The following is a 15,834-nucleotide window of genomic DNA, read 5'->3' on the forward strand; positions in this document are numbered from 1 at the left end:
AATACACCTGTGTGAGATGATTCATTGAGTATTTATACTCATCTTTAGTGACAGATAGCTTTGTGATGAGGTTTAGGTGAGTAAGATTGCTTTCGGGCATCTATATTCGTAGCTGACTCTCTCATCGCAGTCTGTTGCTTGCTGGATTTAGTACATTGGGGTGAATGGAAACGTCTCAGAAGAATTTAGTAGTAAAGAGCGCAAGTAAGTAGTAATGTTCGGTGTGTTATTTTCCCGGTGCAGTTATCAATAGATAGAAGCGAATTCAATAAGATAGGCTGTTAATAACAAGTGAATGGAGGATCGGTGTATATTATAATTCTTCATCTTCTTCTTTCCTTCACGTATTTGACTCAGTAGTCTGTTACGGAGTTATCCTTAGCCCTTCTAAACCGTACCGTCACGAGGATAAGGTGGTTAGCCCTATGCTTCTCGGTGTGTCCTATGTCTGTAGATGCGTGTGTTCACGGGACCGGTTTGCCTGCTTGCTAAAGGGAAAACCCCACATTAACTGGTGAGAAAAAACCTTGCAATCCACTCTCAAGACTTACTAACTTGGCTATGTCTGAGAAAGATCCTTAAGCTCCTCACGTCGTTGAAGGGAATCGAACCCAGGACACTCCTTACCCAGGCATATGGTTGCGAAGCTAACCGCGCTAACGTATATTGCAATTAAAGATAAATAGTTTAAAAATTGGGAATATGAAAGTAATTCTAATATGTTGAAATAATTAACTTTGCATTAACTAACATTGAAGTGGTAGCCACTTTTACGTGGCCACAATTTCAGCCTATTCAAATCATTCTGCAAGTACTGCATATCAGCAGCATTCCTGATTACCCTACCTATCTTTGCCTCATCAACAACAGCTGTATGTCACATGTCAAATTCTTCCCAATCTCATTAATGTACAGATTGGTTACCTTAAACCTTGCAGACTCACATTCCCCATATACTACGGTTTTCATATCTGTCAGTCAGCCATCCTCTTATCCATTCTGGTCAAAGGAATGCCCAGTTCAGCTGAACATTCTTTTAACACACGTGCTGATATCCTATCAGTAAAAGTGTCAATTTCTTATTCATTTTGTGTAACGGCTCTAATATCTCTTCCTCATACACTTGAGTTTCTTCATCTGGTGAAGAGGTAACAGTGAGATCAATGCTGCGTACACTAGATTCATATCTTTTAACAAAATCAATTCAGCTAATGAGTGCCAGTTGCCACCTTCATCAATCGATGAAGGTAGCAACTGGCTACCTTTGTCTTTGTCAATTGATTTGACAAAGCTGCCAAGATGTATAATCGCTTTGTGAGATTCAAAACTTAGATGATTTTTTATTGTATATAATGGTAGAAATGATAAATTATTCCACGAGGCTTTTGTTATTATATTTTTATTTTTGGCCTATTTGAGCTTTCGAGTTAATAGACTAGTGACAAAAGATTGCTGAATAACCTTGCCCATATCAGTAAATATCAGTAAACAGCGATGTTTCGGTCATCATCCAAGATACGAGCAAAAATAATCAAAACAATCACCCAGTTCACCCATTAAAATAAAATTATTGTTTTAGGTATTCCACATATGATAAGTTGTTGATTATTCATTTAAATAGAAGAACGAGAACGCAAAGCTTGTGCACCAATCTTTGCGAGGAATGTGAATGCATTTAATCTATAGGTCAGTAGCTTTAGTTAATAATTTATATAACTTGCTTTTTTGATCAATCATTTTGAAAAATTTTCAATATTAGTTTATTAATTTTCCTATTTATTATGATTAACCATAGAGTTTATTAAACTACATAATTACCGTTATTACTGTAGGATTAATGTGAATTCCCACCCGTAAAAGACTATAAACTTATAGTCTATGAGTAGATTAGTTAGATAAGGGTTACTTAATCTGCAATTCCTGGTGTACAGACCAAACATGGACGTATATCCAGGACATTTCAGTCCTTCAAATAGCAAGATAGTAGTCTCACATCCACAGAGCAATGCATTTTACCTTTTAAACACATTCTAAACATCATAGCTACAACAAAACTTGACGGTAAGGATAACCACTCTCCCAATCAGGCATGCATACAGTAATGCTTTAAATTGCTTTTTCAATAGAGAAAATAAATGGGTCTCCACTGCATTTTGATTGATGAAATAGACACAAATCTTGGGTTTAATTTCGTCACTGGGAAAGTATATGTAAATTAACATATGGCTACTATTTATTTATTTTTTTTTATATCCGACCTGTACACGAAAAGTTGCGAAACCTATAGTAATTCAGTGCCGTGTGTGGAAAAGAGGACAACAAGAAGAAGGAATCTGTTCAATCGTTCTTTTTGAAGTGCTGACGGTTGTATTATTTGGGGAAGGCTGATCCCTAGAACAGAAGTTGGATGGAGGAGGCAGAAGTTGTTCGAAAATGTCTCAAGCTGGACTGTAAAGTGGTGTTGGTTAGAAGCAGCTTATGTTCTTATGAATTTGGAGGAAAGAGGAAGAATGATATTGGCCTTAGCTTCACCGTGGAAGTAGCGTAGCTGAAGAACAGTAATTGAAGTCTATAAGAGAGAAAGAGAGAGAGAGAGAGAGAGAGAGAGAGAGACAGGGGTATGTCATTAATTGGACTGACCTCTTTTGGACAGCATCGAACAATTTTCGAGAGAGTTTTTGGAGAGTGCATTTGTCCCTGATGGAGTTGAAAATTACTGGAATTACTGACGTCAGTCAAGTCAGAAATATGTTACGGTGAGGTGTGGGTGGGGGCCCAACAGATTTGAACAAGTTGCGTGATTTGTCCCTAAATTTCGGGTTGTTTCGGTTTCGCTCACAGTACTATGTGTTATTGATTTACGACTTTTCTGAGGTGGGATATAAACTGAAAAAAAAAATGTTAGTTTTATAATTTAATAATCAAATGGACGCCATTTTGCACTACTTAAGAAATGAATCGTATTTAAGTTACACTGACCTGATAGCTGTTTCAAACTGTTGGTTCTCTTCAGAGATCAGGAAGTTTAATTTTTTTCAAATTACCAACTTCCAAAATTCGTGAGTCACCTAAAAGGTCACTCTCTCAAGTAACTCCAAAATTGGATCTCACGAATATCTGCTGTCAGTCTGATCACCGAGCTGAAATTAAGTCCTACACAACGAGAAAGCAAATACTGCTACCGAGGCAAGTCTTCTCACGGCAAAGTGGAAGACAAACCACTAGAGTTCACGGGCCTATTGTTCTTTTCGGAGATCAGGGCTTGAAGCTTAAGAGAGCAAAAACTCCAATTCACTGATCGAATCGTTCATTCTGATCAGCGACAATGAACATGTTCAAACCAGCTTAGTTCCAAAAACTTGGAACGGGTGTCTTTTGAAAGGCCACTGTCCAGTATCTGCAAACTAGTTCGTGCCCCGAAGAGGGGTCACCGTCAAGTATCTGGCAAGTAATCAGCGTCCAAAAGGATCATTATCTGAAATCTGCCAAACTCAATATGACAATCAGACTGAACTATAACCCAGCACAAAGAGACAAGTCCAGCAGCAGGCCAAGCCTTCGCTCGGCGAAGCAGCAGACAAACCACCAGAGTGAAGAGGCTTATCCTTCTCACCAGAGACCAGAAATAACATGTTCAAACCGGCCAAGTTATAAAACTTTGGAATGGGTCCTTTAAAAGACCACCACCCAGTATCTGGAAAACTTGACTGTGTCCCCAAAGAGGTCGCTGTCTAAGTAGCTGAATACTATCTGGATTATGTCACATTCCATCTGGCAACCAAGTCGAACCGCATCCTAGCCCAACCAGAGGCAAATCAACCGTCAGTGCCCAAAATAGGGTTTCTGTCTCAAGCAGATGACAAATAATTTATTCCCAGTTTGTCTGGCAAAGCAGGCCAGAAACGAAAACCAAACTTTAGCCCATCAGAACCAGAGTCAAATCAACCACAGTGCCCAGAGTTCACTATGCAAAGAAGCAGACAAAACACCAGTGTAACGAGCCTACCATATTTTTCGGCAACAAAAAAAACAGCCAAAAAAAATGTTTAAAAGACCACCGTCTCTCCAGTATCTGCAAACTTGTTGGTGTTCTCAAAATGGTCACTGTCTCAAGAAGTTGCCAATCAATCAGAACACAGACAGGTCACTATGGAAAACTCCATCTGACAATCAACCGAAACGTATCACAGCACAACCAAAGACAAATCCCCCATCACACCAAACTTTCACTCGGCAAAGTGTCAGAAAATCCGCCAGAGCAATCTTTCCTTTCAGGGAACAGGAAGGTTATGTTCAAACTGATCAAGTTCCATAAATTTCAAACGGGTGTCATTAAAAAGGTCATCACTCAGTAACTCCAAACTTCCCAGTGGCTCAAAAAGGATCACTGTCTCAAACAGCTGAAAACTAATCTTAGCCCAGAAGAGTAACTGTCTGGAAAACTTCACCTAAACCAAGCGAAATCGCTCAGTACGACCAGAGGCAAGCCCACCTCAGCACTAATCCTTCACACGTCCAACGGACAGACAAACCTTCAGAGTGCAAGGACACTGTATCATTCTCTTTGCGAACAAGACAATTCATATGGTTCAAATTGTCAATTCCGAAACCCTTTGAGTGACCTGGACGGTCCTCTCCAGTAGCTCAAAAACTGGATCTCTTAAGAATTTCTTCACCCCCCCCCCCATGGGCCTACCGTACTCATCAGAGACCAGGCAATTCAATCTAATCAGAAGCCTACCGTTCTCTTTGCGGACAAGGCAGAAACTTAAAAAGGCAAAAACCCTCTTATCCCCAGTGATAATGTGATAAAGAAAAGAGAATGTGATACTTTCTGATGTTTAAGCAAACTCGGTACTCTTTTTTGTCTTTCTGTTCATTAAATGTTTCGCATATTAGCGTCATTTTTTTCAACATTACTGTCAAGATTAGTTTCCCTAATTATAATATACATGTCCAAGCAAAAGCAAATAATTCTTAGTTATAATGAGTTTGTGTTACATATTAAAATTGTATTATTTTTGTTTTTAAGGGTCATAAAAATGTCATCTCTGATTTCAACATCACGCGTGAATGGATCCTCACAAAACGATAACTTTGAGGATATTCTGAATCACGTGTGGGGCAGATACAAGGTAAGAATACTGATATTTCCGACATTGTGTATTTAAGTATTAGAACGATTGATTATAAAAGTATTCGATTAAGTATATGCAAGAAAAAACTTTCTTACTACTACTTTTAAAATCCATAGATTAAGTGTTAGAACGTGCTAAACAGATTATCCTTAGTGAAGATTAAACCAACAGGAAAATATCGGACAGTAATTCATATTCCACTCACGTCTCGTGCTACTTCATGTCCCCAATAAGAGAACTGGGATCTCACACCGGGCGATGAAAATCATTTTCACCTGTCTAAAGTTATTTAGAAACACCCGTATTGGGATTCAAACCTAGTTGTCTGATACCAGATGCATGTCGCTAACATAGTCGGAAAACGCAACATACTACGTATTCAGTGGTGTTCACAGTCGTGGGACCTTCACATGACACTGAACAAACAGGGTGAAAACATATTGCTACTAGAAGCCCATTCTCTTGCCTACTGATATATGAACAACACGATTACTGACATGACGATGTAGGTCATTTTGCCATGGTTTCGTAGTTTAGGATGATTTTGGAGAAGAGTGAGATGAACAAAACTGCTTCCATCATCTAGTATTTGTTGTCTAAAATATGTAGTTTCTAGTCTTGCTTTTTCTCTTAAATCAAGGGGATATTAAATCAACATAGTTTTAAAACCGAATAAGAAACTCAAAGATTGGAAATCAGAGAGTTTCTTGCCGAATATAGTAAACTATAAAGTATCGGCGACACTAGCGTTAGCCAATGCAAGTGATCCTAGTACGTAGTACAATACCGGACGACTCGTTGCAAAGGTGGGGGAAGTTCAGATCGCTATTCTTAGGTATTTTCCATAATGTAAAAACACATTTCCTAGGAAACGTATGCTGTTATTACATTATCGTCCGGTATTGTACTACGTACTAGGATCACTTGCATTGGCTAACGCTAGTGTCTCCGATACTTTATAGTTTACTATATTCGGCAAGACACTCTCTGATTCCAATCTTTGAGTTTCTTATTCGGTTTTAAAACTATGCGGGATTTAATATCCCCTTAATTTAAGTAATGTTTTCATTGCTGAAATGAAGCTTATTAGCTCTTTATACTTAAGTTACTTTTTCTCAGTTGTGGGGTTAAAACTCGAGTTCTTCTGGGTAGAATATATTCCGTTTTAGAATCGTATTTCTTAAAAACCCATGATATTATATTGAATTTTATTATGTTGGATAAAACAATTTATAAACCTTATATAAAAGATACATATAAATATAATCAGAGTCATCTCTTTTCATTTGCAGACAAGATTTAATAAATCTTATTCAAAGTTAGAAAGAACAAGCCCTTTAACAGATGCAGAACAGCAGGTAAGAATACATAATGTATTATTTTTAATTATTAACAAATGGAATATTTTATGACAATTTTTCGGTTAATATATCGGTGCTAAAATGATTACTCCAAGATAACATCTCTCCTTTTAATTTCGCAAGTTCAAAAGATAAAAACAGATTCATATTACTATTATTATTTCTATAGAGTACAGTGTATAATTTGCTGCATATATATATAGTTTACAAGAATCAGCCTTTATATTTAGCCTATAATAATGCATGCAACAAATACCAAATCATCTGTAAATCTAAGTGCGATATGAAGTGCAGAAAAATCTCCAGCTGTGTTCCTTTTAAAAGGCAGAGGTAATTGTAGATAATTAAAGGTAATTATTATCATATTAAGATATGATAACAATTACCTCTTGCCATACTAGAAACATTGCACATATGTCCGCAATGTAATTTCCTCCAAGACCTCCTAACATTCTACTTAACCTCAATACTAAATACTCTTCTGGTCCTGCTGGTATCTCCAGTTTATACCCAAAAGTTGTGCTCTAGAAGTATATCTGTCCGACATCGTCGCTACGCCTTTCTATAACCATCTCGCTCTTGTTTCATACACAGAAGCAGACTTATATCCAACCGGATCCAAACACAGGAAAAGACAAAAGTCTATAATGAAATTTGCTTTCACCTCAATTCTTCATCACAAAAATAATGAAGATCAACAAACAAATAACTTATTTACTACCTACAGGCTCGCCATTTAATTCGTAGTAACCACCAGTATGAATTCCATGAGTCCAAAATGTACAGCATTCCTCTTCACCGACCACTGAATACTCGTCATGGAAGGAACTTGATCCTTAAGATGCCTATTGGTTAAATTTCTATTTTTTGGTGTATCTTTCGACGTATGTGACTGCGAAGCCAGCTTTCATTCTGATAATTTACTGCTTTTCATGTTGAAATACTTCACCAATCCGGGATCACCTCAGGGCTGTAGTTTACAGCCTACACTCTCTTTCTTTTATATACAAATGACCTTCCCATTAGCGATTAATCCTATGAATCCAAGTTTTTCTGATAATACAAGATTTTCTAACCTGGAAAAATCAACAATTGGACACGGGTATTCTTTTTGGCTGTAAATGTAATCTGTAATCAATGCTGAACACAGCTACTCATACTGATAGACTAACTGACGCATTCGTGGATTCCCGTGGTGAAGTATGAGGATATAAAAAGGCACGATGTGGAATGTGAGGAAGAGTAAGACATGGTCATACTCTTCCTCACATTCCACAATATTGTGATTGCAAATGGGACCAGATTTCTCTTCTTAGGTTAACTCATACATCTAATCTATCCTGGCATAAACACATCCGATCTATAACATCATTAGTCTCCAAATATCTTGGCCTTCTTTTTCGTTTCAAACAGTATTTCTCTCCTTCTCAACCCTTGAATTTGAAAGCAGAAACCCCTTTATAAAGGAGATACCCCCCCGACCTTAGAATACCATTCTCAAATTGGGGTAGAGCAACTAGGATCTCCCTCAGAATGCTGAAGAAAACAACCTGAAAAGACTAATCAATATGGATGTGAGTTCTGAAGCACAAGCTTTTAGTACAATTAGAGGAATACCATCATAGAGGAGACTTATTAGTATCAAAGTTACTGAGTATTTTTCTGATTTCCTCTTGGCATAAAATTTTACAGTAGGCATATTGTAGATAGGTTGCTGTATGGTGGGAAAAGATGTCTTGGTCATCTATAGAAACGTTGGAGGAGAAAATTGATATCAAGAATTTTAGATAGATGGAAACGTGGGAGGAGAGAACGTGCACCCTACAGCTTTAGAAAGAGTCCAGAAGGATCACCTGCCATTTGGCAAAGAGACATGATTTAAGTATTTGACTCATAAAAACTGGTTTAGAATCGTTGGATTTTTGCAGTTATCAAGAGCTGAAGCGTAAGCTAAGTGAGTGGGTGGAGGTTTTGAATTAAGTCTTTGGTCATATACTGAATTTTTATCTTGGAGTGGCTTAGAACAATTGTTGGAGATGTCCGCGATTCACCTTATTAATGGTCTTTCCTTCTTTAAATCTAATGCCATGATAGTTGCCATAAAGTTACATAGATCTTCAAAAATACCGAATTACTACAAATAAACTGACAAACTGTTTTATTTAGATCTGTGTAACGTAAACATTTAATACGAAATGCTAATTAATTTGTAAAAAAATCTCAGCGATTGAAAATGACAAATATTATCAAGGGGTTTCTCGCCCCTTCCAGAATGTAATTTTAAAAGGTGCTGATGCAATTTCTGTTACTTCTACAAATTACAGAGCGAAGACAATAGACGACGTAAAATCTGGGAAGAAAATGTGAAAACTATAATTCACCACAACCTTTTGGCAGATTTAGGCGAATCCACATATACTATGGGACTCAATGAATTCGCTGATCTGGTAAGTTCATTATCAATGGATTTCTCCCGTTTTGGGTTACATGAAATAGAATTACATGCATTGACAACTTTAAATATGGCTTGACAAGCCATATTTAAATTGATTTCCAAAACAATTTAAATTAAAATTACGTTTAAATTAAAAGTAATTTTTTAAACATGAAGGACGTCCAAAAAGTATAACAACACCAGAAATCATTGATCAAGTGCACGATATGCTATTGGATGACCGGCGAATCGAAGTGCGTGAAATTGCTGAGACTATAGGCATTTCAAAAGATCGTGTAGGATTTGCATGAAGAATTGCAAATGAAAAAGCTTTGCGCAAGATGGGTTGTCCCGCTGATTAAAAACGCACTCGCATGAAAATCTATGAATAATGCTTGGAGCGTTTTAACAAGAATAAAACTGATTTTGTGCGTCGATTTATTATTATGGATGAGACTTAGCCAAAAGCTGGGCAGTGGACAAAAGCTGGTTGCTCAGCGCCAAAGACGACAAAGTCGGTTCCATCAGCAGGAAAGGTGTTTTGGAATGCTAAAGGCATTTTGTTTTTTAATTATCTTGAAAAGGGTAAAACAATAACCGGGGAATATTATTCCGATCTTTTAACCAGACTAGAAAAACTTCGTGAGAAAAGACCCGATTTGCAGAAGAAAAACATCATCTTTAATCAGGACAATGCACCTGCCCACAAAGGTGTTTTGGCAACGGGAAAATTAAGGGATCTGCACTATGAATTGTTGGAACATCCACCCTGTTCCCCAGATTTGGCTCCTTCTGACCTCTCTCTTCTCAAAACTAAAACTCTTCCTCACTGGGCAGCGTTTTACTTCGAATGAAGAGGTGATTGCAGCTGTAGAGGGGTATTTTGCAGATCTTACTGAGAACCACTACAGGGACGGGATAATGGCACTGGAGCATGGCTGGAATAAATGTATTCGTATTAAGGAAGATTATGTTGAAAAATAAAGATAATTTTGAAATTATAAATTTGTTTGTTCGTTGTTAGGCCGAGAACGTTTCAGATCACCAGAAGTGAAATCATCAAGTACTGTGGCAATCTATAGAATTCGCCTATATTTCTTATAATTTTTGTCATAGCATTCGAGCAACCATTGGAAATATTAAAAAAATCCCAGGCAGTAAACAAGAAATAAGGAATTATTCTACATCAGAGTTGGTGTTATTTTTTAATCGCCTATTTCGTCCAATAAACACATCGTGAATCGTGTATACCCAACATTGTCGGTCTTCAAAGCAATTGATACCGTTAGCTTGCTTTTGTAAACCCGATTTTCATAATATCAATTAATTTTTCTTTTGCAAAGAAGTGTAGTATGATGTACACGAAACTGGTAGAGATTCCAATGGATAATCTCATCTGGTAAATATAATCATCATCAACAGTTTCCAAGTATGTTTTGATTTCGTAATTTGAATTTTAGGATTAGGAAGTTCGTCCTATGCCTATAAAAATTCTTTGGTCTGTAAATGTTCTCCTCGCCAATTACCTGTCTTTCTGGTGTACTCATGAGCCTACGAGTTCAAATTCAAAGCTGTAACAAATGTAGTCAAATGTATTGGTGAATTAAACAAATAATAATGATGACGATGATAATCTTTAAAATGTAATAGCGAAGCTAAAAGGCAATAACAAACATTTAGAATTAAAACGTCAATATTTCAATAAAATATAGGATAAAAAAGAAATACATAGATTGACTGGATGTTTAAGGAAAGAGAAATCAAAGCTAACTGGAAGCCAAAAGAAAGAACCAAGCTTTCGTTCGGATTGTGAGAATTCAGACGCATCTTCATCCAGCTCAGAAACATCCCAGGAGTGAGAAACCATGTAAGTTTACTGATTCCTTATTCTTTCATTTAAATCAATATAATTCGTTTTTTTATCGGAATATCTTTACAATTTTGAGAGTGGAAAGTGCTATTTGGATCCGCCATTTTTAATCTTAATTACCAATCACAAATGGCATTCAAATATACATCAGCAATTGTGGTTGGCCGAGTGGTTAACGCAGTGGTTAACCAGACTGAGGGTTCAAATGCCATTGTGGGCATAGTTGTTTGTGATTGGTTTTTAGGTGAAAGATGAATTTTTAATATTTTAAAAATAATACTACAACGTTGTACACCTCTGTCCAAAACGAAACCGAACTTTTCGAAAATAGAAGAAACTAGTGGTGCCACCTGTTGTATCGTTTTGTTATCGAAAGCGGCAACCTTCATTAGTGTTGTGTCAACTGTTTAGGACATTTGTTTCATTAGAAGCCGAGTTCTAGTGCCAAGAGCGACAGTGTGTTTTGACGAACGGTCGGTCGTCACGATATTCATGCCGTACGCGAATAATTCTCGCTATCAATCGCTTCAAAATTTCGAGATAAAACTCACCATTAACCATTTGGCCAGGGGGAACGAATTTTCTTTGTGGATAATGCACTTGGAATCGCAGAAACAACTCAGCATTGTCTTTACTTTTGACTTCTCCAAGCGAATTTTTTTCGGATGCCCCTCTTCTGGTGGTCTCCACTCAGCACTCTGGCGCTTTGTGTCGGACTCATGCTCAAAATACCACGTTTCGTCACCGCTAACGATCGTTTCAAGGAAATTTGAGTCCTTACGAGGGCTTTTAATGAAGTCCTTGCAGTGTTCAATTCGATACATTTTTTGGTTGTCGGTCGCCTTGTGGAGAACAAATCGCGTGCACAGTTGATTTTTCAATCACCATTTCATCTTCAATCAATCTCACGGACGGTCGGGTTTTCTTTGATTAAATCACGCACTTTTTGGATGCTAATTTCGCTCAGTCCAGTTTTTGGACGGCCCGGCTTTTGGTTGGTCCTCGAGCGTCTCACGACCACTTTGAAATCGCTTAAACCACTCGTAAACTTGAGTACGGGGTAAGCATTCATCACCGTATGCTTTTTGGAGCATTTCATGCGTTTCAGTAAAACTTTTACCAAGTTTTTACACAAAAGTCAATCGTAGCTCTCTGTTTGAAATCCATTTTCCGACCGTTCGTCAAAACACACTGTCGCTCTTGGCACTATAACTCTGCTTCTAATGAAACAAATGTCATAAACAATTGATACAACACTAATGAAGGTTGCCGCTTTCGACAACAAAAAGATACAACAGGTGGAGCCACTAGTTTCTTCTATTTTCCAAAAGTTCGGTTTCGTTTTGGACAGAGGGTGTAGTTTGAATTTGTTTTATTTTTCTATGAGTCATTGCCCCGGCTCTGAGGATATTAGTTAACACCCTACTGATAGCTTTTTATTAATTTACCCCTTTAAATGTTTTCATTTAGTTAGAAATGTAATTCATCTTCAAATACATCATCAATTCGTTTTTTTTCCAGCATCGGTCCAACATTGGATGGTCATGCATTTCTCAAGTAGTCAGTATAATCACTACGTGTTTTCTCTAAGGATTACTTCGAAGAACCATTTGTTCAAGAAAAGCATCTTTGTAAACTGATTTTTTTAAATCACTATTAAAAAGTTTTTGGATTATGTTTTTTGTTTAATAGCACACTAAAATAAGATCAACAATAAATACGAATTTTAGGTCTAAAGCTCTATCTGGTTGGCCTGCTGGATTGATTGTCCGAATGTATAACGTCTCCTCTGACTATCCAACAAGCTGATGGGTCTAATCCCGGTGGTAAGTTTTAATTACTTTAGGTGATTGTGAATGACTCCAGGTAGTAGAACACCATTTTTCGTTTGAGACTTACCTACATAAGGAAGCAGCGTGAAATGTTTGATATTTGTATCTAGAATAAGATTTCATTAGACGAGACATTAAATGAGTACTGAAATAAACGGTGGAAAAAACTTACCTTCCATTTATCTAATCATTTACTACATCGCTTATTATCTTTCAACATTCATTCAAATTCAGTGAAAGGTTGAGTACGTTAGAAGAAGAAAGTATGCAACTACATAAGACCATGACCAGTGGTCGTAATCAATAGGTGGCTATTGATTACGACACCCATTAGCATTGTACTGCGAAATATTGTTCTTATCAGATTAAAAGAAAAAATAATATGTGCTGATAATATTTTCTTTCTCGGCTGTGACGTTAATTATACTAATTAGGAATGCCACGTTACATCGTAAAATAACACCCACATGATCAAAACTATTACCTTTTTATACCAAACACAAAAAAGTTTTTCAAATGCATTTAAACATACAAAAAATAGAATATTTGAGCAAAAATATCAAGACGCTTCATTCGTAGTGGATATGGCTATATACATCATAACTAGAGTTCATACAGATATAAAAGGAAGCACGCGGTTTTTCAACCTTCATAGACAGACATTAAAAGTAAAATAGGCCGTAGTGAAGAATTCGGTGACTTTTGATGTGGTACTAACATAGGATGCCACTTTTACAATAATTCATTTGGGGAAATTTCTGTCCTGCTCCAACTGAAAGTGATGTCAATGTGAAGTGGAAACGCCTGGGGGGTGACAACAGTACAATTCGTGATTAGTAGGTCAAATGAAATCACAGAGCTGATCCTTGGCTAAAACACTTGCTACCAAGCTCCGAAATGCATTTTCCAATCACCACAACTGTTCGTTGGGCTGAAGAAAATGGATTTCCATAGCTGAGCAGCGGCACCCATAACATCAGCAATCACAAAGCCAAGGCGTTGGGTGGAGTTGTGTAAATCTCACCACCAAATCAACTCCGGAGCGATGAAAACGAGTTCAGTGATGAAACGCTTTTCACCATCTGGCAGTCGCTAGTCTAGGTTTGGATGATGCCAGAAGAAGGTGCGTATCTGACCGAATGTGTTGCGCTAACTGTGCAGTTTGGTATTGGAGAAGGCCTTCATGGTTTGGAATGGGCTCTAGTTTCAGTTGATGGGAAGGCTTAAAGCTGCGGCCTCTAATGACATTTCTAGACAATTATGTTCTCCAACTTGATGGTAACAGTTCCATGAAAGTCTTTTCCTCTTTTATCATCACTACAATGCTCCCGTCTACAAAGCGAGGTATGTTCAGGAATGGTTTAATAAGATGAATGTTGAAGAACTTGAGTGGCCTGTACAAAGACATGAGCTCAAACCCATCGAAGAGCTGTGGGATGAACTGGAAAGCCGATTGTGAGAGATGCTGAATCGTCTGACATCAGTGACCAACCTCACTGAAGAGTCTGGAAGAAGGGAAAGAAATCACCGCAGCAGCGTACTAAAAGCTAGTGGAAAGAGTCCCAGAAGAATGAAGGCTATTATAGCAACAAATAGAGGACCAACACCATATTAATGTATTTCATATTAGAGTAACAATTTGGGAGAGAAGCTTCCAATTATTGTTGATCAGATACTAAATTGGTAAATTAGCTACTAAATTACATAATTATTATTATGTAATTATACATAATTATACATAATCGATAATATACATAAATGTGGTAATAACTGAAACAGACGCTTAAGGAAACTAAGGATTCCCTCTTGTCACATTAGCCGATCTCATGACGAGGTACCAGGATTTTACCCCGGTGTTCGTCCGGCATACAGGAAAATCGGCCAGCGAACACACGCAGTTTACATGCGAAAATATTATTGGTGTTTAGATAGCTTGTGATGGTGGATAGACAGTGCTGTTGGGTATAAATGGAAGATTAAGCAGTGAGGACGCGGGTTGGGTAGAGTTCGAGTACACTCCGATGAGTTTTAGATTTGGAATGTTTTCCATTTTTCCATTTTTCTCAACGTACTTCTTACCTGTGACAAATCAGAACAACCTGAAACAGAAAGTAAATAAAAAGCAGGCTAAATATACTAATATGATGTACCATAAATGAGAAAGCATTTAGTGGTAAAGGAAATTCCCAAAGCATTATAAAACATTTTTTAAATAAATTAAAAAAACATTCAGGCCATGTTGTAAACAATTGTGCGATTCTCGCATAATATACATATCTATTTTGTCAAGGAAGATTTCAGATAGTTAAACGCAAGTCCACATTCAGAGCAATTAGATGAGCAAGATCTTCCCCATCACTGTTTCCGATTCTATGATATAAGAAATTTAAATATCACCTTATAAAGATGGATAATTCATAATCAATTTATAAATGTATCTGTTCTATCGGCAACATTTCAGTCCATTACGTAAACACCTAATACCAGTGTAGTTGTTTCAAATTCAAAACCTAAAAATTGCTGAGACCTGATTAAGATCAGAACACAAAATGGATTCTAATATTTATCAAAACAGTTTGTCATAAATCAGTGTCATCTAAGAGTCGATTCTCATTTAAATTTTTTTAATATTACATTCATATTAAATACATAAATAATCGAAATTATATCCAATGAAGTTAACTGACGTTTGGAATGGTAGCATAATGCTTCAAATTCCGGACAAATAACATCGAAGACATATAAGTTTTAGGACCTGTACGCGGCATTGTGTCTAGATCTTGAGACCTCTCGTGTGTGATATTAGAATAAAAAATGTTTATTACTAACCCAGTTCTCTGATTCATAAGTTAAAAAGTGATTGACAATTGTCTTGTATACATCAAGTTCAAGATTTCCCGAACTTCTTGTTAGAGTGGAGCCTTGAAGCAAGCAAAATGTTTTCCAATTTAGTTCTCCGTAAATTTAAAGAATTTAAATTCATTTTAATGTCTACAGTGCAGTTGTTGTTTTGAACTGCAGAGTTTTTCAAAGTCTGGTATGATGGACGTAACTTGTAGGATCATATCATTTCATTGTATCATCGATTCATTAATTAAAAAAAAAAGAAGTGAATGTTTGTAAACAAGATTCGGGGAGCCCTAAGACTCCGCGGAGCCCTTGACTTTGGGAAACCTTGATCTAGTTTAGTGTTTTAAAT

At 37.0% G+C, this 15,834-nt stretch overlaps 1 protein-coding gene across 1 annotated transcript; it reads left to right on the plus strand.

The window, feature by feature from the left end:
- The first annotated feature begins 48 nt into the window (after nt 1-48).
- LOC150093265 (cathepsin S-like) lies at nt 49-12,478 on the plus strand. Its single transcript, XM_090413738.1, has 6 exons — nt 49-204; nt 5,033-5,135; nt 6,431-6,496; nt 8,824-8,946; nt 10,646-10,800; nt 12,325-12,478. Exons 2-5 carry the CDS (start codon nt 5,043-5,045, stop codon nt 10,790-10,792), a joined length of 429 nt encoding a protein of 142 aa, XP_090269864.1. The 5' UTR covers nt 49-204; nt 5,033-5,042; the 3' UTR covers nt 10,793-10,800; nt 12,325-12,478.
- The last annotated feature ends 3,356 nt before the right edge of the window (nt 12,479-15,834 follow it).

Source organism: Typopeltis vanoorti, chromosome 24 (genome assembly GCF_054136105.1).
Source record: "Typopeltis vanoorti isolate ZY-2024b chromosome 24, IOZ_Tvanoo_1.0, whole genome shotgun sequence".
NCBI lineage: Eukaryota > Metazoa > Arthropoda > Arachnida > Uropygi > Thelyphonidae > Typopeltis > Typopeltis vanoorti.

What these genes read in the sequence shown, in the direction of transcription:
- LOC150093265 (XM_090413738.1), top strand. Translation starts at nt 5,043, where the DNA reads ATGTCATCTCTGATTTCAACATCACGCGTGAATGGATCCTCACAAAAC. An exon ending in ACGTGTGGGGCAGATACAAG is followed by an intron (nt 5,136 to 6,430) that starts GTAAGAATACTG and finishes TTTCATTTGCAG; the next exon opens with ACAAGATTTAATAAATCTTA. An exon ending in TCAATGAATTCGCTGATCTG is followed by an intron (nt 8,947 to 10,645) that starts GTAAGTTCATTA and finishes AATAAAATATAG; the next exon opens with GATAAAAAAGAAATACATAG.